This window comes from Chelonia mydas, chromosome 2 (assembly GCF_015237465.2).
Source record: "Chelonia mydas isolate rCheMyd1 chromosome 2, rCheMyd1.pri.v2, whole genome shotgun sequence".
In the NCBI taxonomy this organism is placed as follows: Eukaryota; Metazoa; Chordata; order Testudines; family Cheloniidae; genus Chelonia; species Chelonia mydas.
In genome coordinates, this window is record NC_057850.1 from 186,481,578 (window position 1) to 186,507,901 (window position 26,324).

The following is a 26,324-nucleotide window of genomic DNA, read 5'->3' on the forward strand; positions in this document are numbered from 1 at the left end:
TCATGCAGCAGGCAGCCCTATTCCACCACATCAGCCTCGACAATACCAGCGCTGAATTCCAGGAGGTCTGGAACTGGCTCACCTCATGACTACGGGATGTGGGGGCTTGGGGACGGTGTATTTTGTATTTCATTCTTTTGGCTGTTATTGCTTTTGTGTTATTTTTTGTATGCCTACAATACTGTAGTATGTGCTATCGGCAACTGCTAACCCTGCATCGCGGTTACTCAGCCCCAATATAGTTTACTGACGTACAAAAGAAAAGGGGGGACTGTTAAGGAAAAGTTAGCATATGTGATTTCACTTTGGTTTGGGGCCCACCATTGTCTAAAAGCAAACACATCATGCACCAGGAGGAGTGTTCCTTAGATACTGCATTCCTGTGAAAACACCCCTCTTGTTTCCAGCCTGTCTCGACTCCTGGTTTCTGTTCTTTGTCTGTTCCTAACTCCCTGCCTCCTGGCCTTGATGCGAACCTCCCATCCTGATAAGAAAGGCTACTGGTGCATTGCTTTAGGACCATGTTGTGTAGTTGAAGTAATGGTTTAGCACGGGAGGGGGGGGTGGGTTTGGGGAATGCACTTAGCAGGAATAGGTGGTAGATAAAGGAAGAGTTTGTCTATTGGCTAAGGTTTCCGATGCATGAGGGCAACATGCTTTGCTAAAAGGTATATAATCTCTGTATAACCTGCATTCGGGGTCCTCTCCTGATTAGCAGGGGGCACCACGCTCGAGCATAATAAACTTAGTGTCTTTGAGAACTCTGCAATTGTGGACTTCATTCGTGTGCCTCAGCCTAGACTCGAACTGTGCGTGACCTATCAGGTATAATTCGCAGCAGTTCTTGTGCGTGACCTATCAGGTATAACTCGCAGCAGTTTATATGCGTGACCTGTGAGGTATAATTCGTAACAATAACCAGAGACAGACGGAGATGTGGGACTGTACAGGTTACCAAAAAGATGGAGAGAGAGATTTGAGAGCCTTGGGTGTAGATATGACGCATGTGTAGCCTCATAATCATGGAACAGCCGTGAGGATTGTGGAGGAGGGGAAGATGGAGTAAATGACTGCAGAGGCTGTTAGTTTGAGGACAGCAGTTTCAGTGGATTGAACAGGGCAAAAGCCAGAAAGCATGAGCTCAAAAAACTGGAGGAGGAGCAATCAAGGGAGAAGACTGCTCATCCAAGGAGTTTAAAAGCAAAGGAGAGAAGGGAACTAGAGCAATAGGCAGGTGGAAGGGATCTGTAGGACAGGGGAAACAACAGCAATGCTGGAAACAGAGGGAAAGGGGGAAACAGAGGGAAAGGAGCATGAATTGCTGGGGGTAATGAAAGATAGGAGGGGACTGGGGCAAGAGAGAAATGAAAGCGGGACATGGGTCAAGGGGGACGTGCTGTATAATCACTGAGATGGAGTCACACAAGGATGAGTCAGATGATGCCATTTTGATGTAGTCAGTCTGCTGATTACAACAGCTCTTTAAAACAGTTATCTTTGTGCGGCCAGAAAATATTGGCTCTGCTTTCTACTGTTCACACCCTCTTTTTTCCTCAAAGTGTTTCCCTCAAATCTCACCACAACTGCTGCTCATGCCTGCCAGTCCCTTGCCTGGTGATGCAAGAAGCTCACCTAATCTGGTAGTGAAGAATATTGTGGTTCATCAATACTGTAAATACTTATTGCCAAAGGATCTTATTGGAGCCTCTTAACTTACATGCAACAGGGAAAGGGGTGAAGGCTGCAATAAGAGCATGAAAAGTATTTAATCCATTAAGTTTGGTTTCTGATTAAACTGGCTATTCACAGGCAGAGAGTATACAAGATGGGGAAGCAAAACCAGTATGAACAGCAGGTTTTCCCTTGGTCACTTAGTTTTTAAAGTAAAGGAAAAACTAATTTTAGGACTGAGATGGTTTCTCTTTAAAGAATTAAACCAAATGAAAAATCCAACCCATATTAGTTCTGTTCTGATTGTCCAAAACAAACCACTCCTACTGACTCTCTGAAAACAACCACTATGACCCATCACTAGCTGAACAAGTTGCTAGGAGTCAGAAGACTTATTTATCTTAGGCTTTTCCATAGCACCCTTCATCATAGTATCTGAGGCCTCAATTCAGAAAAGCATGCCTAATTAGGACATTAAGTTAAGCACATGTTTAAAAAGTAAAGTCCCACTGAGGTCATGGGACGAGCACATGCTTAAAGATACATTTAGAAAGGAGATGTAAATGTTTAAAAATTGCACATGGCAAGTTCATAGTATATGATATTTCCTTATGTTTTTAAACATACTGTACTGTTGATTTCTAGACTGCATACCTGTAACCAGTCTATACTATCTGGCATTCCATACACAGATGTATTTGAGTGATTAGATGTTCTGTTAATTACATACAGGGACTGATTCCTCACTCCTAGCATAAGCAAAACTCCTGTGTAAGTCAATGGGGCTTTTGGTTTAGTTAGGCATACAGGATTGGGCCCATAGTATGTTTATACCATAACTTCATAGGGTAACTCTGACAAGCGCACACAGTCCATGAAGTATGTATTTCAGTTTAAATATACGGTTTGGGTTTTTTTCTTTAAAACCAAGTAAAGAGTAGCAAAAAATCTATTAATGCATCACTATGGTTGTGTTTAAATTATGAAGAGTCGAGCTGTTCATGTAGTTATAGTTCCCCACAGCAAATAAAGTTCTGCCTTCCTGCACAGCTACATTTAGGCACACTGTACTTTAACAGCATTTAGATTGTCTTTTGTATTCAGAATATTCACGACTATTTAAGAGGCAAGGGGAATGACAAATGGTGTATAATGTATGTGTGCTTTCTCTTCCATCTTCTCCAAAGAAATAAGATGTACCTGGCAGTGAAAGCAGGAGTAACATTTAACAACATGGACTTTTACTCAATCCAACAAAAGCTTCCCTTCAGAATTATATAGTATGTATACATACATATTCCAGATTTAAAAAGATTGTCACCGTCACCACTGGAATTTTGCACCAAGTCCACCCCACGGGAAGAGAAGAGAGAGTATCACCTCCATTAATACTTCAAAGCCCCACCAACAGACGAGAACCCTGGAGTATTCTCAAATCTGTTTTACAACAGCCCAATGTACAATACTATCCTTAGCGCTCATATAGCATTTTCCATCCATAGATCTAAATGCACTTTGTGATAAACATCATTTACACCCCACCCCATTTTACAGACGGGGATCTGAGGCATAGAGAGGTAAAGTAACTGCCCATGGTCACATAGCAAGACAGAAGCAGAGCCAGGAACACCACTCAGGACTCAGAATCCTTAGCACTTAGGCTCTGATCCAGGAAAGCACTTAAGTACTTGCAAAAATTCCTCCCTATTCAGCACAACACATCAATGGCTCTTGTCCACTATTGAGGATTAAGTCTATGGAGAATTTTAAAACTAATTTTTTAATTACCCCAATGCCAAGAAAGACCTGACAGAAAAAGCAGCAGCATTTGCAGACATTTTTAACAAGTGAAAGCCACTCTTTTCCACACTGACAATTCACACAAAAGATCCACACAGAATTTTACTACACTCCATTGTCTTAAAACAAAACAAAACAAAAAATCTACAGTGTATAGCATAAACAATGAGGAGTCCTTGTGGCACCTTAGAGACTAACAAATTTATTTGGGCATAAACTTTCGTGGGCTAGAACACAAGGACTCCTCGTTATTTTTGCTGATACCGACTAACACAGCTACCACTCTGAAACCTGTCACAGTGTATATAGCATGAGACATTTCAGCATACTGGTAAAATTTTCCAGAACCTGAACACAGGTTTATGAAAGTGCCTCCTCCAACATAACTATATTTGTGCTTGGCAGTGCTATAAAGAAAAACAAACAAACAAAAAACCCACAGCACAATCATTACGTGTTAACAAGGGGTAGAATTTATGTCCACTGCTCCACTAGAGTATTAGAATTGTCTGACATAAGGATATCCCCCCGACAATAGAGAGAGGAGAGATTTTCTAGATAAAATACGGTTATAATCCAGTCCTGCAAAATTCCTACAGATATGTTCTAATATGACTAAAAGTCAGGATCCCAATGAAATGGCTTGCCTTGGTGCTATGAGAGTTTATATTTATTTCAGCCTCCCCTAAAACAGTGGTTCTCAACCTTTTTGGGCTTAGGACCCATTTGTAAATGTTTATGGCCTGTCGTGACCCAGTAAAGTCTGAGGGTGGAGGCCCTGGGGTGGTTTCAGTCAGATCCTGCCCCCCGCCCCAGGGGGTCCTTCCTGGCATTCACCCCACAGTGGCGGCTCCTGCAGCTCCTGTGCTGTGAGACTGACTGGGTTTGGCTCTCTGCTCCAAATGTTGCAATCTCCGGGGTTGCAGTGCGGCTTGGGTTTGGCCCCGCCCCTCTGACTGTACCAAATTTGTGAGAGCGGAGTTGTGACCCTGCTCATGGGCTTACAGAGCCATTCACTCAAATTTGGCGTACTTGGACTCCCACATGACGGCTGGGCCAAACCTGAGTGGCGCTGGGACCCCAGAGGTTGCAGTGCCTGGGACAGGAAGTGCCTCCTGTGGCTTCACTGGAGTTATTTTGGCTTCACTCCAGTGTAACTGAGAGCAGCATCTGACCTTGGGGTTTTTTTCCCCTCTCTACTTTAAAATCAGAGTAAGTTTAAGTAGTTATTCCTGGTAGTTTGAAGAACAATAGATCTGGAGGAACGCAGAGGAGAGAAGATATTATTTGTGCCAACTGATAGATTGATGGCTCTTGTTTCTTTTAAGGCAAGCTCTTTTACACACGATTATACAAGTGATTCTCAATACTGGCTTGTTGTTCTTGTTAACATAGCCTCTGCTTGTTTTGATCTTGCTATTCCTAACACCATCCTCTTCTCAAATGAAATCTTTCTGAGTGCAGTTATGTAACAAAAACAAATCTACATTTGTAAATTGCACTTTCACGATAAAGAGATTGCACCACAGTACTTGTATGAGGTGAACTGAAAAATACTATTTCTTGCTTTTTAGTGCAAATATTTGTAATAATAAATAATATAAAGTGAGCACTGTACACTTTGTATTCAGTGTTGTAACTGAAATCAATACATTTGAAAACGTAGAAAAACATCCAAAATATTTATATAAAATTTAAATTGGTATTCTATTATTGACAGTGCGATTTAAACTGCGATTAATCACAATTAATTTTTTAATCAAGTTAATTTGTTTTGAATTAATCATGTGAGTAAACTGTGACTAATTGACAGCCCTAGAAATTTTCCATGCTTGGTCTCTTAAGGATTGGAGTAAAACTAATTCTTGCCAGGGATCATCTCACTGTTAAGTGGGTACACAACACCTAGCTCAATAGGGCCCTCTTGCATTTCCTTTGTCAGGCTGCTGATGGTCATATTCCATTTTACAGGGATCATGTGTAAGCCTGACCATTCTGGCTTTGCCACTGGTATCCAGGAAAAAGAGTTAACCCAGGATTTGCTATTGGTAATGTAGGTGTACTGTACTCCTGCAGAACCTTCCCTCTGCCAGCAGCAGGGGGTGACGTTGGGGAGGAGCAGCTGGGTTTGGGTTTTCCTACTGCCTTTGCTAATGGGGTTCCCATATTAGCCTCTAGCTGTTATGTTTAATTCTCTACCTAAAAGTTGCTCAGCACACTTTTCAAGCCCTGCCTAATGTGATGTGTCCTCTGCCAAATTTCTGAGGAATGGGAGTGTTTCTCACTGAAGAAACATGAAACTCAACCCTTGCAATTTAGGAACACAGCCTGAGTACAGATTTACAAAGTGCAAATATTAGATTAACAAATAAAGCCTAGACTAAAAAAAAATTTTTTTAAAACTAGAATAAGAATCATAAATACTTAATGCCGGTACACCGTAGCTATAGAAAACATTACTGTCTCCATGTCACCTAGTAATTTGAGTTTGGCTGTATCTCACAGACCAAACTCCAGACGAGGACACATCTGGACTGAATGAGAGGATTTCACAATACACCTCCCAGAATGTCAAAGAAAATTCAATTACAGCTAGTTAATTTTTCTTTACTTCATTAATTAAACCTTGTACATTTCTCTGCCTTTCCTCTCAACTCCACTAACCCATTTGTCCCACTATTCCCCTCTTGCATACTTGCTTCACTGGACCGTCTCCCACACAAATTCATCCCATATTATCTGATACCTCCTTGGTTTCCTGTTCCTTTCCCTCGTATATCCCCTTATTTCTGAGACCTGGGCTACCTGAAATATTTTGCTCCTACAGCTCTGGATCTTTGAATGGTTCTCTTTCCTTCCACCACCATCCCAAATAAAACAATTCAATGTTGGTAAAGCCATGCAAAGAGAGCCAGTAAAGAGGCACATACCTAACAGTGGGAAACACAGCACCGGGCCAGACTTGTGGGCCACTGGACTGGGGTAAAGAAAATTCTCCCACTTCTCACACACACATAGTCATCAGGCAGCCGGCAACCTAAACTGAGGGCTTTCAGTCCTGGAGTCATGTGTTTTAAGTCAACCACCTCTTTGCAGTTAATAGGTATCTTTGAGGTAGAGTTGCCAATTTTGGTTGGATGTATTCCTGGAGGTTTCATCACGACATAATCTTTAATTAAATACTCATTTTTAATTCCTGGAGACTCCAGAGCAATCCGGGAGGGATGGCAACCCTACTTTGAGGGACACCTGTGCCAAATCCAAATTACATTCCTTGACAACTCTGCAAATGGCCATTGGCCCACTTGGCCAAGGAAGTCTGCCCCGGTCACTGTTTTAGAAGAACTGCATTTGTTTTCAGATGCTCGATTCTTTATTTTGCATAAAGCAGGAGCATCTCAAAACCTACTACAGGGATGAGATCTCTGGAAAGGAAACGCAGGGGGCAGCCACAGAACCACCCAGCCAGCCACCCTAAGGCTTGAGCTGTAGAAGTGTTGCAGCCATTGGCCTCATTCACCTCACCGAGGCCTCATCCACAACCGTGTGACATGCCCCCCAGCACTGTGATCCCCTTGCTCTCCTGCCCCAGACAGTCCCCCCCCAGCACTGTGACCCCCTAAGCAGCCCCTCCCCCAGCACTGAGACCCCCCCATCTGTCCTGCCCCCAACACTGAGACCCCCCCCAACACTGTGACCCCCCCATCTGCCCCGCCCCCAGCACTGCGAGCCCCCCGCCCCCAGGCGCAGCAGGGTGAGCGCGGCGCGCGCAGGACTCACCGCGGCGGCGGGCAGGACGCGCGCGGGGACACGGAGGGAAAGGGGAGGAGCGAGGCCGCCTGGCCGGGACCTGGCGCTGCTGCCGCCCCGAGCGGGCCGGACACGGGGACCGGAGCCTGGCGCTGCTCGGTCGGTCGGTCGGTGCGCCCGGGAACCGGGAGAGCGGCTCGGCCGGGCGCTTCCCCTTCGCTGCACCACGCGGGAGCCCGACGCTGACTCAGCGAGCTGCCCCGCCGAGGGTGAGACGGTGTCGCAACCCCAAGGCGTCTCCCCCTCTCCCGAGGGCGGCGGCGGCCGCGGCCTCTGCCCGGACTCACCGCGCTCCAGCCAGGGCGAGCTGCTGCCGGGGCTCAGCTCCGCGCACGATCAGGCCCTAGGGCATCCCGTGGCCGGTGCCTAGCGTCCGGCCAGCCCTGGCCCCTGCCCGGCTGCGAGCGAGGAGATCACCTACCCCGGCTTCTCGGAGAGACGGGCGGCGCTGGGGGCACGCTCCCGCGGCGGCCCCTGAAATTGGAGCCCGGGCCGCGCTCCCCCGCCCCCGCGGCCAGCAGCGGCGGAACACGTTCAGCGGGCGGCGTGAGCCATCCAGCCTGCTGGAATAACTCGGGACGGAAGAGCTACACCCGCCTTCCAGCCACCACCCATCCTGCAGCTGGGCCGGGGGTCACCCTTCAGGAGCCTTGTGGTCCCTTCTACTCTATGGTTCCGGGCTTCTGCAGAGTACCTGAGCTGGGCAGAGCAGCGAGGGCTGGCTCACTTTGGAGGGAGAGACACGAGGGTCCTTTTTCATACAAACACTCTTTCACTTTTTAAAGCTGTTTCGAAGATATTTGTATCCAGGCCATTATGTCTGGCGTCACGAGATGTGACCAGAAACAGATGTTTGGAAGGGCTGGAGGCACACCCCACAGGACAATAATGGCTGAAGCAGCTTTACTGCATCCAAAGTTTCCAAGATCTGGAAAAAAACGAGCCCACAGAAAGATAGGGCTGATTAGTACTACTCAACTTTTGCTTATACACTTGGACTTGCAAGAAGAATGATATATTTTAGGGCAGGGCAACCTGATACTGTTGTTCCTACAATTATCTACAATGCAGAAGGTGTACTTGTGGCACCTTAGAGACGAACCAATTTATTTGAGCATGAGCTTTCGTGAGCTACAGCTCACTTGAAGTGAGCTATAGTTCACGAAAGCTCATGCTCAAATAAATTGGTTCGTCTCTAAGGTGCCACCAGTACTCCTTTTCTTTTTGCGAATACAGACTAACACGGCTGTTACTCTGAAACCTGTCAAATGCAGAAGGTGGTAACTTTCCTGCCACTGGTTTGCATTTGCCACATTGAAGAGCTATCACAACTGTTGGGATGATACCACAAAAACAGGACCTTTAGCTATCAGCCTACAAGCTGTCCTGCTCTTCCCGCCCCCCCACCCCCTCCAAAAAAAAACCCCATGCCTTTTAAAGACAGGGAATAGACAAAAACAAGTAACACAAGCTTGAAGCGTAAAACTTTTACAATAAAGATTTCAAGAAGTATTTTTCATAATATAGCACAGTTTAGCTAAGTTAAATCAATAAATTAGGACACTGGTAGGTCAGTGCATGTTCCTTGAATCAAATATAGTAGAGGTATAACTGCATTTTTGCCCTTGCTTCCATACAAATCTTTGAGCTCTTGTGCCAGTGGCATAACTACTCCTTTTCTACATGATTTGCAACTATATTGTCCCTTGAAAGTTTCCTTTTTCTTCCTCTTCACAATTATTTTGGCCTTAATCTTTAGTAATAAAGCTAATCATATATGGTGGTACACTGTTTGTAAACAATTTAAGTTGTACATTTTAAAAAAAACATTTAATTGGAGCTGCTAAAGCAGGGGTGGGTAAACTACAGCCCCTGGACCGTGTCCTGCCTGTCAGACCTTTGAATCCAGTCCTCAGGCTCCCGCTGGGGAGCAGGGTCAGGGGCTTGCCCTCTCCACGTGGCTCCCGGAAGCACCAGCATTTCCCCCCCCTCCGGCTCGTACATGTAGGGGCAGCCAGGGGGCTCTGCACGCTGCCCCTGCCCCAAGCACCGGTTCTGCAGCTCCCATTGGCCAGGAACTACAGCTAATGGGAGCTGCAGGGGTGGCACCTGCAGACAGGGCAGCACACAGAACCGCCTGGCCAGCACCACACTGCTGCATAGGAGCTGGAGGGGGGACATGCCACTGCTTCTGGGAACTGCTCTAGGTAAGCGCTGCCCAGAGCCTGCATCTGACATCCTCCCATGCCCCAACCCCCTTCCCGGAGCACCCTCCTGCACCCCAAACCTCTCATCCCCAGCTCCACCCCAGAGCCTGAACCCCCCACCCCGAACTCCAAGCCCCAATTTTATGAGCAATTCATGGCCCACCATATAATTTCCATACCCAGATGTGGCTCTCAGGCCAAAAAGTTTGCCCACCCCGTGCTAAAGTAACAATTTTGAAGATGGGCATTTCAAATGAAACAATCTTAAGCAAAAATGATTCTTACAGTTATGAAGAATCTTTATTTAAAAAACAGAGTGCACATAGATTAATTTACAGTTGCATTAAAAAACAATGCCCAATATGGCAACTTTCACTTACGCATTCATGCAAACAGCTTTAGCCTACACAAGCTACACTGAGCATTCTTGAATCAAGAGGAATTTTCATTTTCTGTGCACTGTATAGACACAGAAGTAATCTGGCGACTGCAATCTTTTTTATTTACTCCAACTTTCAGTGCATACATGTTTATATTTTACACACAGAGAACATGGGAATTAGATGGGGCCCAAATGAAATGCATAAACTTTGGAGAGGTTCACATGACATGCGGATGTGAAGTGCACTGCTATGGCACATGTCCAATATGGAAGTTTATGAGGGGAAGACAAGGTCAATTATCAGTTCCTGTGTGCATACTGTCAGATGTCATAATCACATAGTAACTTTGAAGATAACTCATATCCCCTTTATATCAAGGACAAATCCTTTGCATACAGATCTTAAATACAAAAGAAAAAAAATATTCAGTTGTTGTGTTTCCCAAAGTTGTTCAATTGCCCCCTCTCCCCAGAAGTAATCATTCAATTTAGTCTGAAAGTATCACAAGGTTAGGCACTTGTGCAAGACTTACAATATTCTGATTCCAGCTAGGCTGCAGCTACAATTCAGAGAGACGTCAGTGTTTCTTTATTGGGGCCTGATCCAAACCCAGTGAGGTGAATGAAAAGATTCCTATGGGCTTTCATCAAGCCTTAGGTCTGCTTCCTGCAGAAGTCAGGAAGTTCAAGGCATTCAATGATTTAAAGAAAAAAATTAAGTAGTTAGCCAACTCCTTAGAATTTTAAAAAAAATCCATTCAGGAGAGTTATTTTATCTGACTTGGTTCATCCACTCCTAGCAATACCACAAAATAGTACACCATTACAGGTAGGATGCTGTCCTTCACTGGTAACTTCCTTAAGGGCATGAGTTGGAAAATATTTGTGTTTTAAATTCCTTTCTTTTCTTGGTTAAACTGGCTTTTAAGTGACCAGTATCCAGTGGCATGACATATTGGTACACAGAGGGTGATTGCACAGCTAAAAGGTAAAGAGTAGCCAATGATTAACTTTTAAAATCAAATGGATACACCTCTTGGACAAAGAAAAAAAATCTTGCTCTACAGAACATAGGTGCTGGAACTAGTGGTGCAAGGGGTGCTTCCGCATCCCTCAGCTTGAAGAGGTTTCCATTATATACAGGGTTTACAGTTTGGTTCAATGGCTCTCAGCACCCCTGCTACAGAAGTTAGATATGTAAAAATCCAAATTGGTATCAGCTTAATTCCCAGCTTTGCATCCCAATGAACCTTATGTACATTTGGAAAAAAAGTTTTTTTAAACCTGCTTGGAGAACTGTCGCTTGATCCTGCAATTCTTAATCCTAGAACACAGTAGCATATGCACATGACTATCAAGCTGGCTTTTCTCTTTAGTTCTTTCTGCTTATAGATGCATTAAAGAACTATATGAACTTTGCCAGCACTGTATGAGAACTACAGAAAGTTAAGTTCAACTTTGCAAAGATTTACACGTGCTTAACTTTAGATGTGATACATACATTTAACCATATACATAGGTCTTTGCAAGAACAGGACTTTAAATTGCATATTCAATCCAGTACCTTACTGAACTACACAAATGTGTCAAGTTTGCCCTTCTTTATCAAAGAAGGAAATTATTGCTAATCAGTATAACGAGAAGACAGATGCCTAAATCAAAATGAAAATTCGTATATTCCAAGACAAGAAAGGACCTCTGTGATAATCTAATCTGACCTCCTGTATAACACAGGCCATAGAATTAAATCAGGCAAGGAAATGGAACTGGAAATATTTTGGGGATACTTTTCTACTGAGTTGTTGTTTCCTTCTCTTTAATAGCAGCTTCAATTTCTTCAAAGACTGATACTGGTCCTGCATAGTTGTTCGTTTCTATAGCTTCTAATTTCTTCTGATAGGCAGTTGGCAAGCCATTCTGTTTTGCACCCATACAGATGACCTACAATTAAAAGAAAAACTTTTATCACTTTACAATGAAAGAGTTAGATCACACAAATCTTTACTTGTGTAAAAATAGTACCATTTAAGGTGATGGGAGAGAGAGAGAGACACAGACTCTGTGTCTCTCGCTCACTATTGTAGCATGCGTGGAAGGGCAGGGCTTCAGAGTGTTTCTGAGGAGGTAGATGTGGGACAGGCTCTGTCCCCTCAAGCAGAGCAGAATGTAGCAGCCTGCCTGCTTAGTGAATTCCCCCAGGAATATAAAACAGGTGTAAAAGTTTTAAGACTCCTTTACATAGCCAGAGTGGTGTAAAGGACAGTATGGCCTTATAAATGCTTATGTTCCTTTAGTGATTAAAATTGGTCTAACTTTTTGGACTGAAAAAATTTCTTATCAAAATGTGTTCCATGAATTGTTTTCTACTTCCTTTTCTGGAAATGATCAGTAGCCAATATAAATTGAGAGTTTGATTCCCCAGTCCTCACTTGCTCCTTAGTTACCTATGATGTAACACTGAGCATATGGCTGCACATATTTGTTGACTAATAACTAGAAATAAAGCGTAAAACCTAGCTACATTACTATTAGGCAAGGGTGTTTGGGGATTTCCTCCAATGCTCCCCACTCCCATTTTCCATCCATTGTAAATTACCAAAATAATTGAAACCAGAGTGATTATATTGCATTATTCTGACAAATAAAATATGCAGAATTTTAAAATATTGTGCACAAAAATTTTAATTTTTTGGTGCAAAATTCCCCCAGGAGTAAATTAATTTCCACCTTCAAGTTATAGGATTTCAGTCTTCAACCAGCCTTAGCATAAGTTCTTCTAAGTGAGAAATTATTAGAACGCTTGAGTTATTTAAAAAAAATCCTGAGATGATGCACCAACAGCTGCTGGGTCTTTCTAATTTGAATGGACGGTGGTGAATGTGACTAAGAACTACAGTAGCAAAGAAGCCATTTAGATGTGGCATAAGTGAAGACAGTTTCTCTACTGTTTATTTTACTGAAGTTTTCCTTCCCCCACATAAGATAAATGAAAGTGTGTTGTATAAGCCAAAACTATTTACGGGAAGTGAAAACAAAAATACAGGAAATTACTGGGGTGGAAGTTACAAAAATAAAAATCCCTTATCCCAGGTACCACACACGTGTACACACAGCACATATATGGCTGTGTCAGTGACTAAGACATGAACAGCCCTATTCGTCCTCTTAAATATAATCCTTTTATATTGAAGAAAAAGGTAGAACCATAAAAAAACCTAAGAAATTAGACCAAGAGAACACTTCCCTTACAGAAGGCAGCATCAGAGTTGATGTGACTACAACGAAGAGTCAAATTTGGTTTGAACCCCAGACGATACAATTGTTTTGAGAGAGGGGAGCCAGTGAGAAAAGAGAACTGATATAATTACCAATATAAACAGATATATATGCATGTTTTAAAAGCTCAGGCAGCAAGATACTATTGTGATGACATTGACTAGGTTAACAAGCATATGGCAGAGAATTTAAATACACAAGCCAGGAAGTTACAATTCCCATTACTGTTTCAGTTTTGTCACAAAAAATACATGACTAACTGTACATATGTAATACTATATTATATTACAGTGTGTACAGTTAGATGACTGCCTTGTAAAGTTTTACTTGTAAGGGGCAATTTTGTTTGACAAATAAAAGATCAGTTTTTCCATTATCTTGGTATACATGCAGTATGGCAAGGAGAGCCCCAGACTATATATAAATTATCAACCTTGATGTTTGTATTAGCATAGTTGTATTTCTTCAAATAGCCCAAAAGATCCGTCTGGGAGAAAAATAAGGGGGAGCGATGGCTGGCCAGCACAATAGCGGTGCGTGGGTTAGCGTTCTTTAACAAAAAAGAGATTCTGATCCTGCAAGCTGATCCATATGGATGGACCCCTGGGTCAAAAAGAGTGACATATGCATAGGGGTTAAAGAATCAAGCCCAGTTAGTTATTTTCAGTAGAAAGTCACAGATTTTATCTGTAATTCTGATTAGCTAAACATTTCTAGACATGTAGCCACACCATCTCTAGATAGGGCCTCAGACCTCACCAGCTAAGCAAGTCAGACTGCTCAGTGCTTAGGCACACCTCCAAAAAGCGTCAGTGTGCTGCAGAGTGGTGTTGGTGACTGCACACATGGAACTTTTTCTTCCAAATCAGTACTAAAGCAGGGGGGACAGATCAATGTACATGTCACGCTCCAGGCCCAAACCAGGGAAGCGAATGATCCAACCAGCAGTCCAAATTCAGTGATGAATCCTGGTCACATGCCACCTGAGGCACGCTGTGCATATGCTAAGAAGTACTAGACCAATGCCCCAGAACAGTGTTACAGGGCCTGTGATGTTGGAGGGGTCAAGCCAAGAGACTAACTTCCTGTAGTCATTAAAGATTCTATGGCACTTTCTACAAGAGCGGAGATACTAATATCTATGTCCTTGCCAGATTCCAGGTCAGGACGTTAAGTTCTGTCCAGTGAAATTCCCTTTGTGGCTTCAGTTGAGTACAGTGATCTTTTCTGTCCCAAACTATGTTGTAAAGTTGCTGAGTGCTTTTGAGCAGCTGACGCCACCTCCAAGGTGGCTGTAAATGAGTTGAGGATGAAGCAATTCATGGGTGAGAGCACATGCTTTACGTACAATAGGCCAGATTTACCTTTGGTTTAGTTTCACTGAAGTCAGCAGACTAACACTAGGGATGTATTGGTTTGATACATTTGGAAAGAACTGAAATGCTGTTTTAAGGGACTATGCTATGTAGCAAATCCTGTTGTAAGAGACTATTTTAAGTGGCAAGTAGTAATACAATATCCACTTCAGTTCATGCTCTTTTTAGATGATGCCTACCTTTTTATACTGTGGTGATGGGAGATCACAAACACAATCATTCATCTGATAACTTCGACAGGTCAGTACTTTTCCCTCTTGCGTTGGAAGGTTAACTTCTATTGGAATGTAAATACCATCTTCAACTCCTTCTTGCCTGTAAAGAATCAAAACATTTCTTTTCATTCTGAACCACCAATACAGGGGAGAAAACTAACATGTATTTGAATAGATGAGTTTTAGCATGTTAAATGCAAGGTGGCTTTTCAGCTGTAGTACTGAGTAATATTAATGTATTCCAATAATTTTGATCAGTACTTGTATCTCGGAGTACTGAAATAAAAAAGTGAATACCACCATTGGCTTATTTTTTAGATCCAGAACAAATAGCGTAACAGCAAATCTATCCCTGTAACCAGGCAAGTTAACAGTAACATTACTTTCTGAACCTCCTGTCAATCAGTTAATGTTTGTTATATAAATAAAATTTGATAATCCACAATATGCACACAATGAAATTATCAGAATTAAAGACAATGCCAGGATCAGTCAGTTCCACTTTGATAATGAAACAATTGCAAAATTTTACCTTGCCCCTTTAATTATTTTTAAAGAGAGATCATTCTAAAGTGAGGAAACTCCTAAAATTCTCGGGCAAAGCACATCCTTGTGAACAACCCAGCACTGCCAACAACATGCCCAGACTTCATAGTTTGTATGTAAAACTTGCACAATAGTAATGAGCTACAAGATTATATCGAGACCTGCCATAACTAGTTTCTTTCAAAAGAAAGATTTGCCCAAGGGCAAAGGGAGGACAGTGGATAAAAAAAAAAAAAAAAAGTGCTAAAGAGTTAAAATTAGCTTCTAATACAAATCTAAATAAATTGGCTACAGTAATGGGTGAATTTAGTTGAAGTGTCATGAGATCAGGGACAGAATTTAGATAAGATAGTTAACTGCTTAACTGAACATGACAGGTAAAAATGTGACCAATTAGAATACCCTGTCTAGGTTTTAACAGTATTGATCACAATGGTATCCAAGTACCTAACAAATTATATTTTCAAATGAAAATATCTAATCACTTTTACAAGTGATTTAACATACTAGCAGAGTATGGTCCCAGCTGGCTCACTGCAGGCAGACCCATATGCCTGCATGAAACTAACAGCAAGATTGCAGTCTACAAACAAACAGAATGTAAACTTTAGAAACAGATTTCTGGGTCATCGCAGGGGGAAAAAGATGAAAGGCCAATAGTGTCTTTTGCTGGGATTTAAAAGAAAAAGTGTCAGGTCAAACAAACTTTATGAAATGTAAATTTTAGGCTAAGACAAAACCTCCAAAGACTTACAATCAAGAGAAGTGTCTCCAAAAACTTACGATCAAGAGAAGTGTCTCCAAAAACTTACGATCAAGAGAAGTGTCTCCAAAAACTTACGATCAAGAGAAGTGTCTCCAAGAAGTTTAATACCAAGAAAGCAAAGACACAAAGATCCCTCTCCTTTGTTTGCAATCCAAGCATTGTATGATTTAGTTCCTCAATTACTAGCTAAAAGTGAAATTGACTACGCATTATCCAAAAACAGAAGTAACAAAGACTATTTTCATTGTCCATGCTGAGAAAAGTGCAAAAAAAGTGAACACACACAGTAAAAAGCAAAACTGGATTTTTCAGGTTTAATAATCCAACATAACATAAGGAAAATTAATCTATTTGAGCTATAACTATGTCTCAATCCTGCAGACACTTACAAATGTGTGCAACTACAAAGTGCAAACAGTCCCACTGATTTCAGCAGGACTATTTGATGTCTGTGCTTAGCTCTACACATTTAAGGCCTTGTCTACGCTAGCACATTTGTCAGCAAAACTTTTGTCGATCTGGGGTGTGGAAAAAAAACAACACACCCCTGATCAACATACGTTTCACCGACAAAAGTGCTGGTGTGGACAGTGCTATGTCGGCAGGAGAGCCTCTCCTTCCAACATTGCTAACGCTGCTCGTTGGGGGTGGTTTAATTATGCTGGCAGGAGAGCTCTCTCCTGTCAGCAAAGAGCAGCTACACAGGAGACCTTACAACAGCACAGCCGTAGCGGTACAGCCGTGCCGCTGTAAGGTCCATAGTGTAGACATAATGTAAGCCTTTGCAGGATTGGGGCCATAGTCCTTAAACACTGCCACGTTATCAGAACAAAAGCGAACATAAGCATTTTAACAGGTAGAAATCCTACTAATTATTTCTAGAGGGCAAGGAGTGCAGAAAGGGAAAAAGTTTAACACACAAAAAGCAAATTTTTAACATCTGATAAAAATAGTTTCCTATCACTTTTCACTTCATGGTTACTCCATCATAATTATACCAGATCACTAGGAAGACGGGGTAGATCAAACCTGAATATCGAGTGAAAAGACTAGCACTAGATTTTTTTTTAAAATCATGTTTTCTTTATAGGTCATAAAGAAGCAAAGAGGACAAATCCAGTTTCTTTCCTTTCGAAGATCACCTTTAGGACCTATTCGTGAACTGTTGGGGGAGCCAGCAATGCTAATGCCCATCCTGTAACTTTTCTGTTGAGTTAGAACAGTTGAGTCTCCAGGGCTGCCAATCAGGTACCTTTCACTAGCATTAAAAGTGATTAAAAGTGATTTAAAACTCCACAGTACAAATTACAATTATTTACCAATCAACCTATTCTTTCCTGACAGTGCTGGTAAGGCAGTATCTTCCCAGACAGAAATAGTTATGGGATCTTTAGCTCCGTGAAGTATTTTAGGTTTCAGGAATGCATGGCAAGTTAAGATGTTGTAGAAAAGAGACAGGATCTATAGTATGATCACTAGTGGGAGCAGTAAGGTGCAGAGAATTGGGTAGGAGAAAGAGTGAGGACTTCTCCCCAGTGAGAAGTACACAAGGTAATTTACTGCTCAGATTTAATCTAATTCCAATGTCTCCAAACTAAACTTTGTAACATGAATTTTATTCTTCAAATCCTGAAAGCATTCACAATGGGCCTGATCCTGTGAGGTGCTGAAGTCAATGGCGGCTGAGAGCACTCAGCCCCGTGCAGATTCAGACTCACACACCATTAACCTGCAAATTGAAGTTTCAGTTTTATAGACTAGGCCACTAAGAGCTGTAATAAAACAAGAAGTACAGAACTCTGGCCAAAGTTTCCAAACAGTGTCTAAAGTTAGGCTCCTAAATCCTTATTAAGGTACCTGCAAAAGAGAGGGATGATTTTCTGAGGTTCTTAGCCATGTACTGCCTCAATGCTCTCCAGCATGCAGGCAGGCAGGCAAGCAATTTGATAGGTGACAGAGCTATCTAAGTTGTCACTGAACAGGGGAAGGACAGGTTTGCGCTGGGAGGGACAACTGAATCGTCACAGTTCCCATGCTCCTCATTTAACTGCCACAAGAGATTCCTATTCTGCTCCCTAGTTACTTTATAGTTGTGACTAACTTCAAAGTGAACATTTTGAAATCTGTTGCAAACTTAGAAAATTACTGTATTAGTGGCTTTTCCAAGAGCTCCCTTTGCTAGCATAGGAGAGCTAGTTCTCTACTACACAGCCCAGTTCATCTTCCTCCTGCTGGAGCCCAAGATGAAGTCCCAATATGGTGCTCATATCCGTCTATTGACATAGAAATCACAATGTCAAACTCAGTATCATCTCCTCTCCACTGCAGAACAAAACAGATATTGGGCTGCAAAGGCAGAAAACCTTGCTCAAAGAGCTTTTATAATTAGCAAATATGGAAAGAGATTACAACAATTTTTTAGTAACTGACATGAATTTAAGTTCAATCCAACAGTTCAGAATCCTCTCCTCATATCAAAGCCCTTCTTTAAAGTTGTTTTGCTTCTCAAGTTTAAGCAATGTTAAGTTTATCAGCTTCCAAAGCATTAGAGATGATTTTGGAGTTAAATTTGTATTTTAGAATCCAATGTGTTCTCCCTGATCCAACACAAACCCACCACATTGATTACTGAAAAATAACCATTGCATTTGGCTTGCTTTCTAAAGTGACACAAGACATTAGAATGCACCTACTTATCCAGCGAATTTAAATCGCTAGTGTTCATTTTCCATACTACTCCCCACACTTCGTCTCCAGGGCTTTGAACAATGGTAGCTGTACTTCCATGCCAGTAAGAACTTGGTTTGCCTTGACGATTGCCAAAAACGAGCTTAAAATCCTGCAAATTAAACCAATACAAATGATCAATTTCCACTTAAACTCAGTGATTTGGGTTTTCTTAACAAAGTACGAGCTTAAGCAAAGTCTACAAGAAGAGCCAGCATAGTTACTTTTCCTTCATTAAGGATGTGATCCAGCTCTGACTGGGATCAACTGGATACTTTCTGCAGACTTCAGTGGGAGTTTCATCAGGCCCCAAGAAAAAAAATGGGTTTGGGGAAGGAAGAAAGGGATGGTAGGTTCATTATTAGTGATGATGGAGCTGCACTGTAAAATTTGGGCCCAGATCTGGGGGTCTCTCTATTTTTTAGGCCAAACGACTAAAAAGAGTTGCTAGAAAATGGGACTGGCAGAGAAAGAGCCACAACCTCATCTCAATGTAATAGATACATTCCTCATTAAATACAATACAGTAATGTTAAAGGGATGTCAGTGACTCTCTGAAGTTAAATCCTGTTTCTGTAATGGTTTTCTGCTGCCCATCAAAGGTTTAGAAGGGTTTTTTGGATGAGCCTGAGAGCCACAGCACCAAACCTATTAGAGCCCAGTACTCCTCTTTGTCTCCTTCCTCTCCGTGTACATGCCTGTCAGCTGCTTATTCCTTCTCAGCTTTTGGTGCTGCTGTTACTTGTGAACACCCTCTTGAAGGGCATAAGGAAGAGCATGCATCTGAGCTGCCCCAGCATGTGAGAAGTCATCATGCTAGCATATGAGAAAAGAAAGGAACTGAAACTGACCACCAAAAGCGAGAAGGCAGAAAGTGCTATCAAATGCACAAAGTAAACTGAAAAAAGTTTCTAATTCTTCAGTTAGAATATTCTTGGGTGTTACCTGTAAGAACAATAGGTGAGAGACTTCTAAGGGATATTTTCATCTGATTTTTTTTTTAAACCCATTGTAGGTGCAAAATTGAGATTCTTTTAGAACTCACACACCTCCTGTTTTCACAAGTAAAACCTAATTTTACTATAGAGCAGGGGTCTCAAAGTCCCGGCCCACGGGCCATCTGTGGCTGGAGAACCTCCCCACTGCAGCCCGCAGAGGAGACACATGCAGCCACGCTGCCAGCAATGTCTGCTCCAGGCACTGCCCCTCGCAGCTCCTATTGGCTGGGGGAGAGGGACAGAGATACCATCACTAGTCCCCGGGCAGAGTCAGCCACGGAGGCAGCATCACTAGTTGCCAGGCAGAGTCAGCCATGGAGGCAGTGTCACTTTTTTCCCCACAGTGAATATAAACAAGTCAAAATACCGAACAGAACTATTTGATGCACACCTTGCTGCAATCCTGAAGGTTTCAACTGCTCAATCACTAAGGCCAAACATCAACAAACTGACAGAACTGAAGTGTTGCCAGGTGTCTGGCAAACACTAAAAACTCTCTAGCAGGTGAGGAATTGTATAAACTTGTAGGACAGTTATTATTTCTAAGAAATTCGAAATAAAAAATACAATATAAACGTTTTCTTTCTGAACACCATCTTTAGTGACATTATTGGCCCGCTGGGAGGATTTGAGGACTGGCACTGGCCCTAAGGTAAACGGAGTTTTAGACCCCTGCTATAAAGTTTCCTGTAAAATAAAATACAGGAAAAACTTTTCCTTCTATTTTTTTCAGTTTTACTTTGGGCATCAGACAGCACTCAGCACATCATGGAAATGGTGAGTGACTAATCAGTTGTCAGCCAGTCTCCAGTTTCTGTGGGTCTTTCATCCAGCAGCAGTGTAGAGAGACGTTCTAAAGAAAAGTAGAAAACATAATGGTACCAACACCAGTGACTGGGTCACTCAAGAACAAGCAAAGTTCTTTAAACTACTTTTAAGCTGCGACCCCCTCCTTTATTTAAAGTGACTATATTTCAAATTGATGTCCCTTTAAAGTGTTTTTAGTTGTTAAGGTTTTTAATTTCTGAAGTGAGCTACCTCTTACAGATCTGCTCAAATATGTTTTTCAATCTTTAAAAATATTTCTGAAATTTGAAGGGCTAAAAATAAATAAATAAATAAATTCTACACTTTGGAGGTTCTTGTCTGATCTTCAATAAGCCATGAGGATGCAACAGGGGGTTTTACAAAATATGCCCCATATATAAGAGGGTGCAACTAAACCCTCCAAAAGGCAACTTTTCTCAAAATGCTCTCTAAAACAGAAATATATCTACGTGAACGCTAATCCTCAGCCATTCCATGAGTTGCTACAAAGTGATTTCAGAGTGTAAGGGTCACCAGATTCTTGTATATCACTCAAGACTCAAGGCTAGATCCTGCAAACTCTCAAGCATGAGTAATTGTATGCACGCCAGTAATCCCACTGAAGTCACAGGCATAAAGTTACAGACATGGGCAAATGTTTGCAGGATTGAGCCCTCCTTCCCTTAAAGAGGTGGTCTTTCTGGTTTTGTACAGAACTGAGACCATTGATGATACTCTAAGAAAAATTAATTATTTTTCGATCCTTTCTGAAGGATCCTGTTTTGTTCTAAGACCACTTTGGACTTCATTCTGTAAGATGCTCAGCATCTCCTGTGCCTAAGGGAGTTAACAGCAATAAAGGCTCTGGGCACGACTTGAGCTCATGCCCTTAATTTTTTTGCCCCTCTCCTAAATGCTGATCCAATTTTACTTGTTTTTTGCTTGTGTTCCTTATTTTCTCTTGTCCATTTACCATAACCACTCATTTCCACTCCCTCAGCCCCGCCCCCAAAGTTCAGATTGCTTCACTTTACACACTGATATCTTACTTCTCTCTGTGAAAGCTAACACTCCTGGTCAGCATTCTTAACCTTTTATTCCAAGGCTGGTTTTGTCTCATCAGCCTTACCTGGTTTCACTGTACAGAAATTATCAGAAGTCAACTGTTAATCTGTGTAGTGCCTTTTCATTCTGAGATCTCCGTTCTTTTTGAAACACAGTATAACAATCAGAATGGAGCAATGGATCAAAAGCAGCCTGTGTTAGCACGCTGCACAGCTCAGAGATCTGTTCTAAACAACCAGAAATTGAGAGCCACATCAGAACAGTTAACTTGCATTGCTACATAACATACTTACTGCATAACCTGAAAGTCAGTAAACAAACTGAAGGTTGCAACTGGGCAAAAAGTCTCACACAACATTCTTTTGTTAGAGATACTGCACTTTGCTACTTTCATCTTCTCCTTCAGGGCCTGATCCTGCCAGGTGCTGAGAAGCCTCTGATGTGCTGAGCATTTTTGACTTGTCAGTGATATTTGAAAGTGCTCAGCACTTCAGATGATCAGGCTCTAATTGCCAGAAGACTGGTGGTTGAAGGAGTACACTTATGACCATATATTTGATATTAATCACAGTAGTCTTTGGAACTTTCAGACACCCTCTGACAGAGTTCACCTTTCCCTCCAGTTGGCACTAGACCACCATGCACAAGTCATTCAAATAGATATGTTGATATGAACAAAGGATGCAGCTGTTAAGATCTTTTATACTGGAAATCTTTAGATCAGTAGCTTAAATCTGAATAAGCAAGGTAGTTTATTTAACTGTCATAGAGTTTACATTAAATTCTTACACTAAGGTGCTTTACATAATAAATATTGTGTAAGAAAACTTTATATACTAACAGTTGATAGCTGTTCAGCAAATTCAATGAAAATTTAGTAATACATCCCAGCTGCTAGACCATTAAGATTACTGCATCCCAAAATTATGGAAGGCATGTTCACTAAAACCACCTCTACACTTACAAGCTTACAGTGGCACAGCTGTACCACTATAAAAGCGCTCGTGTAGCTGTGTTATGCCGATTGGAGAGAGCTCTCCCGCCAACATAATAAAACCAGCTCAACGAACGGCGGTTGCTCTGTCCACAGAAGAGCGTCTCTGGCCGACATAGTGCTGTGCACGAGTGCTTATGTCGCTCACGGGGCTGTTTTTTTCACACTCCAGAACAACAAAAAAGTTATGCCGACAAGTGTCAGTGTAGACATGGCCTGAGTTTTGGTGATTAACATTTAAGTGATACTTTCAGATTAAGTCAGATATTGTAAACAAGTCAATTTCAGTACCAAGATTACTAGTAAAATCTGAGGTCAAAGTAAAAATTATAAAAAATACCCGTGTGTCACTATGTTCCGTTTACTTTTTGGCCCTCTCTCAGTTTGGAGTGCAGCCACTTTCACATCCCTAGCGCTACAAACATCTGGGTTTCAGAAGCGCAAGGGAAAGTATATTTGTTGTTAAAGCAACTATTTGCACGGGAATGTATTTTTAAAAATTGTGGAAACATTAAAAATCAAAACAAACTGTAACTCTTACTTTATGACACATTTATGAGCGAATGTATTGCCTGCAGATGTCAGATAGTGATAGTAGTACTGGCTTCAGCTAAGGTTAATAGGCTCTCCCAACAAGGCTTTGTCAGTACATTTCAACCCCAATTCAAAGATGCACAAATAATCCACTCACGCTTCCAGTGAAGCCAGCAAAATAATCATGTTTTTGCAAGAAACGTGAAGTTGCAATTCACTGATGAAAAGCCCCCTTTATGCCCAGACAAGACAGCATAAAAAGCCTTGAACTGTGCTAGGCCTGGCTCTGAAAGAGATACTAAAAACCACCCTATCCTTGGGGAAGGAGAGACTTGCTCCCGTCTATTTATCTGCCAGAAAACTGAGTTGTCCCAATTTCCTTTCAGCCACCAGTTTGTCCAGGACTCCAGGACGAAACTGCAGAGTAAGTAATTCCAGCCTCAGTGCAATTTGTTGAAATGTGTGTGCAGCATCACTTTGAGTGGCAGAACCTTCAAAGAATACCAGACATATTCCAATACTGAGGCATAAGAAAAACAAGAAGTTAGTAACTTGATGGACTAAAGTAAAAATGTCTTGATTATGAGAGCTTATCTAGCTCTTAATGAAAATTTTTGGTCTAATAAGCTCTCCTTTTCAGATGTCTCATTTACATCTTTTGGCACTCTTTATCCTGGCATATGAAGTCCTAACCAGCACTCTTAATTCAGCCAAACTCTTACTGGTTTCAGTGGGAGTTCTCTCTCAGGAAGAAGTGCCTTTATGTAGCAAAATATTTTTCCAAGGAGCTCTTTGAAGTCTTCATTGCATTACACTTTATGCTGTTTGATAGTTTAGAACCTGCTAAATGTACAACTTCAGCACAATTTTCCTCATAGTTTTAACAACATTTGATCTGCTAACACTGGTTGTTTTTAAAAAAATGGATGCAACTCTTAGCCAATCAGGATTTGTAGAGTTTTAGTCACCTTCCATTATTATTTCTGAAATTCATTCAAAGGGTTAATGCAAAGATCTTCACCAAAACTGATTCCAGTCTGCCCCCTGGAGGATAAACTACATGACACTGACTCTGGGTCTGATACCGACTGGATGCCCAGTTTTAGATGCATTTAAAAGATGAGAAGTTCATGATAGCCAAGATGACTGGAAAACTTGACTTTGGGGGCAATGGGGTTACATTCCAAACGTCAAACAGATTAGAACTGACAAATAAGCAGAATTATGAAGGGTAAGGGATGATCTCATTAGAACACTGGACATGAAGTCAGGTGATCCAGGTTTTACATTCGGGCTCTGCTGTGAGCTTCCTGGGTGACCTTGGGTAAGTCCCTTTAAGGCTTTATGCCTCCGTTTCCTCATCTGTAACCATGGGCATAATAATGTTTCTCTCACTCATACATGTAAGACTTAATTCAGTAATGTTTGTCAAGTGCTTTGAGAGCCTCCAGTGGCCAGTACAAGTGTAAAGCATTTAAGGCTATCTAGGAGGGGCTCTAAACACCCAGAACTTTTTCAGTTTCATGCCATTTGGTGCCCACAGTGTTCCTGCCAAAAGTATTTTCAATTCAGGTAGCCTATGAAGCCGTGGGATGAAGGCAGCACCAGCACTACTCAGGTCATGTTCAGACACGAGCTTAGAGCTTCACAAAGTGTACTTCAATATTCTACAGGCTTAGAAGTAAAATTAAGTGTTAGTGAAATGTAACAAACATTTTCCCTAATGTAGCTGCTATGCCTCCTCCCCAAATTCCTGAAACCATAATTAAAACACAGAATTATATGTGCCAAAGAAATGTAGCCTTAAAGGAAAGGGGAATACAGGGTTCCATCTCTCCCATAGATACAGACCTGCAAGTTGGCTACAGCATAGAAAGTGGCAGATGGGTTTTTTAGCAGGATCCTCTCCCGAAGCAGGTTACTGCCATAAGCAAAATACAGGAAACTGTCCTCCCCACAGGTACCCACTCCCAAACCACCACCAGACCTGGTACAAACACAGCTCCTGAGAGTCTCCATCTACCATACAGAAAATAATAAGAAAGCAAGTGTTAAAGGAAATCTCAGTAGCGGTTGCTGATGAACATGACTTATACCCTTCCTCACTCCCCCTGGCCTTGTGGCTTCCGTGGCTCCTTCACCATCTTTCTTGCACCAGCTACACCCCCATTTGCCCTTCCCCTTTGCTCCTGTTCTCTCTCTTGGGGCGGATGGAGGAGTAAAAGCATATTTAGGCTAGAAAAGTCTTAACTCCGCTGTACTCGGCTCCATCGCTGCCTCCGAGAGCGGTGGGGGCGGCCACCCCACTGCTGGGGACAGAGCTGTGGAGAACAGTCAGGGTCAATGCCGCTGCCAGAAGGCCCACGTGCCTGCTCCGGCTCCAGGGGTCTCCGATCGCCGCCCCAGGCCTAGAGGGGCGCTCCAGCGCCCGCACAGCCGGCAGCCGCTTCCAGCGCGGTACAGGGCGCCTCCCTGCCCAGGCGGCTTTCACGGCCCCGGCAGGCGACCCACGCCCAGCAGCCACGGTGAGCGGCACAAGGCCCGTGGCTCCCCACACAGCAGCGCGGCGCTACCCCGGGGCGCTGCAGCCCCAGGGCGGGGACGGAGGAGGAGGAGAGGCCGGGCACTGCCGGGGGACACCCCCTGGCCGGCGCAGGGCCCCGCTGCAGCCGCACACCGGCGTGCCCGTGATGAGCAGCCAGGACGCCCCCGCCTTGACCAGCGCGCCCGGCCCGGGAGTCCCAGCCTCACCGCCCGGCCAGGAGGGCGCCGCGCGGCTGCCGCTCGAGCAGGCACCGCGGATCCCCCAGCAGAGAGAGCGGACCCAGCCCCCCGGCCAGCAACCACGTAACAGCGCTCCCCATTGGCCACGTGCCCTGCCGGCGTGCCGCCACTTCTGATTGGCCGCCGCCTAGGGCGTCCCCAAAGCGACTCCCCCCTCGGGGCGGGGGGGGGGAGGTCACCCGCTGGCTGGTTGGAGCGGCACGGAGTGACGTCGAGAGGACGCTCCGCCCCCTGCCGACCTGCTCCCTGTGGGCTGCTGGCCTAGGCCAATGGGCTGTTGGGGGGTGGTGCCAGGTGGAGGGGAGGCGCTGGGGGAAGCGTGGCCTGGTGCAAGGTGCAAGGTGGGGGTGGGCTGCTTTTACCTCC

General features: G+C 43.1%; 2 protein-coding genes across 12 annotated transcripts in view; both read right to left on the bottom strand.

Moving 5' to 3' along the window:
- Positions 1 to 8,182, bottom strand: part of NOD1 (nucleotide binding oligomerization domain containing 1) — a 49,510-nt gene extending 41,328 nt beyond the window's left edge. For 2 of the 9 annotated variants that reach the window (XM_037890337.2, XM_037890341.2), the window contains exon 1: positions 7,252 to 8,181. The gene's annotated coding sequence lies outside the window, so the exon portion shown is untranslated. Of the gene's footprint in view, positions 1 to 7,251 lie in introns of all 9 variants that reach the window. The other 7 variants (XR_006288931.1, XM_043540847.1, XM_043540848.1 and 4 more) reach the window with 7 other exon arrangements.
- Positions 8,183 to 9,769: 1,587 nt separating this feature from the next.
- Positions 9,770 to 26,064, bottom strand: GGCT (gamma-glutamylcyclotransferase). 3 transcript variants are annotated; one of them, XM_007066476.4, is made up of 5 exons: positions 25,926 to 26,064; positions 25,026 to 25,193; positions 18,743 to 18,888; positions 14,702 to 14,837; positions 9,770 to 11,811 (listed from the first exon to the last, which is right to left on the bottom strand). In XM_007066476.4, exons 2-5 carry the CDS (start codon positions 25,191 to 25,193, stop codon positions 11,662 to 11,664), a joined length of 600 nt encoding a protein of 199 aa, XP_007066538.2. In that variant the 5' UTR covers positions 25,926 to 26,064; the 3' UTR covers positions 9,770 to 11,661. The 3 variants fall into 3 exon arrangements, with proteins under 3 accessions (XP_007066538.2, XP_043396785.1, XP_037746274.1); XM_043540850.1 differs by lacking the exon at positions 25,926 to 26,064 and adding an exon at positions 25,426 to 25,917; XM_037890346.2 differs by lacking the exon at positions 25,926 to 26,064 and adding an exon at positions 25,544 to 25,895.
- Positions 26,065 to 26,324: the final 260 nt, after the last annotated feature.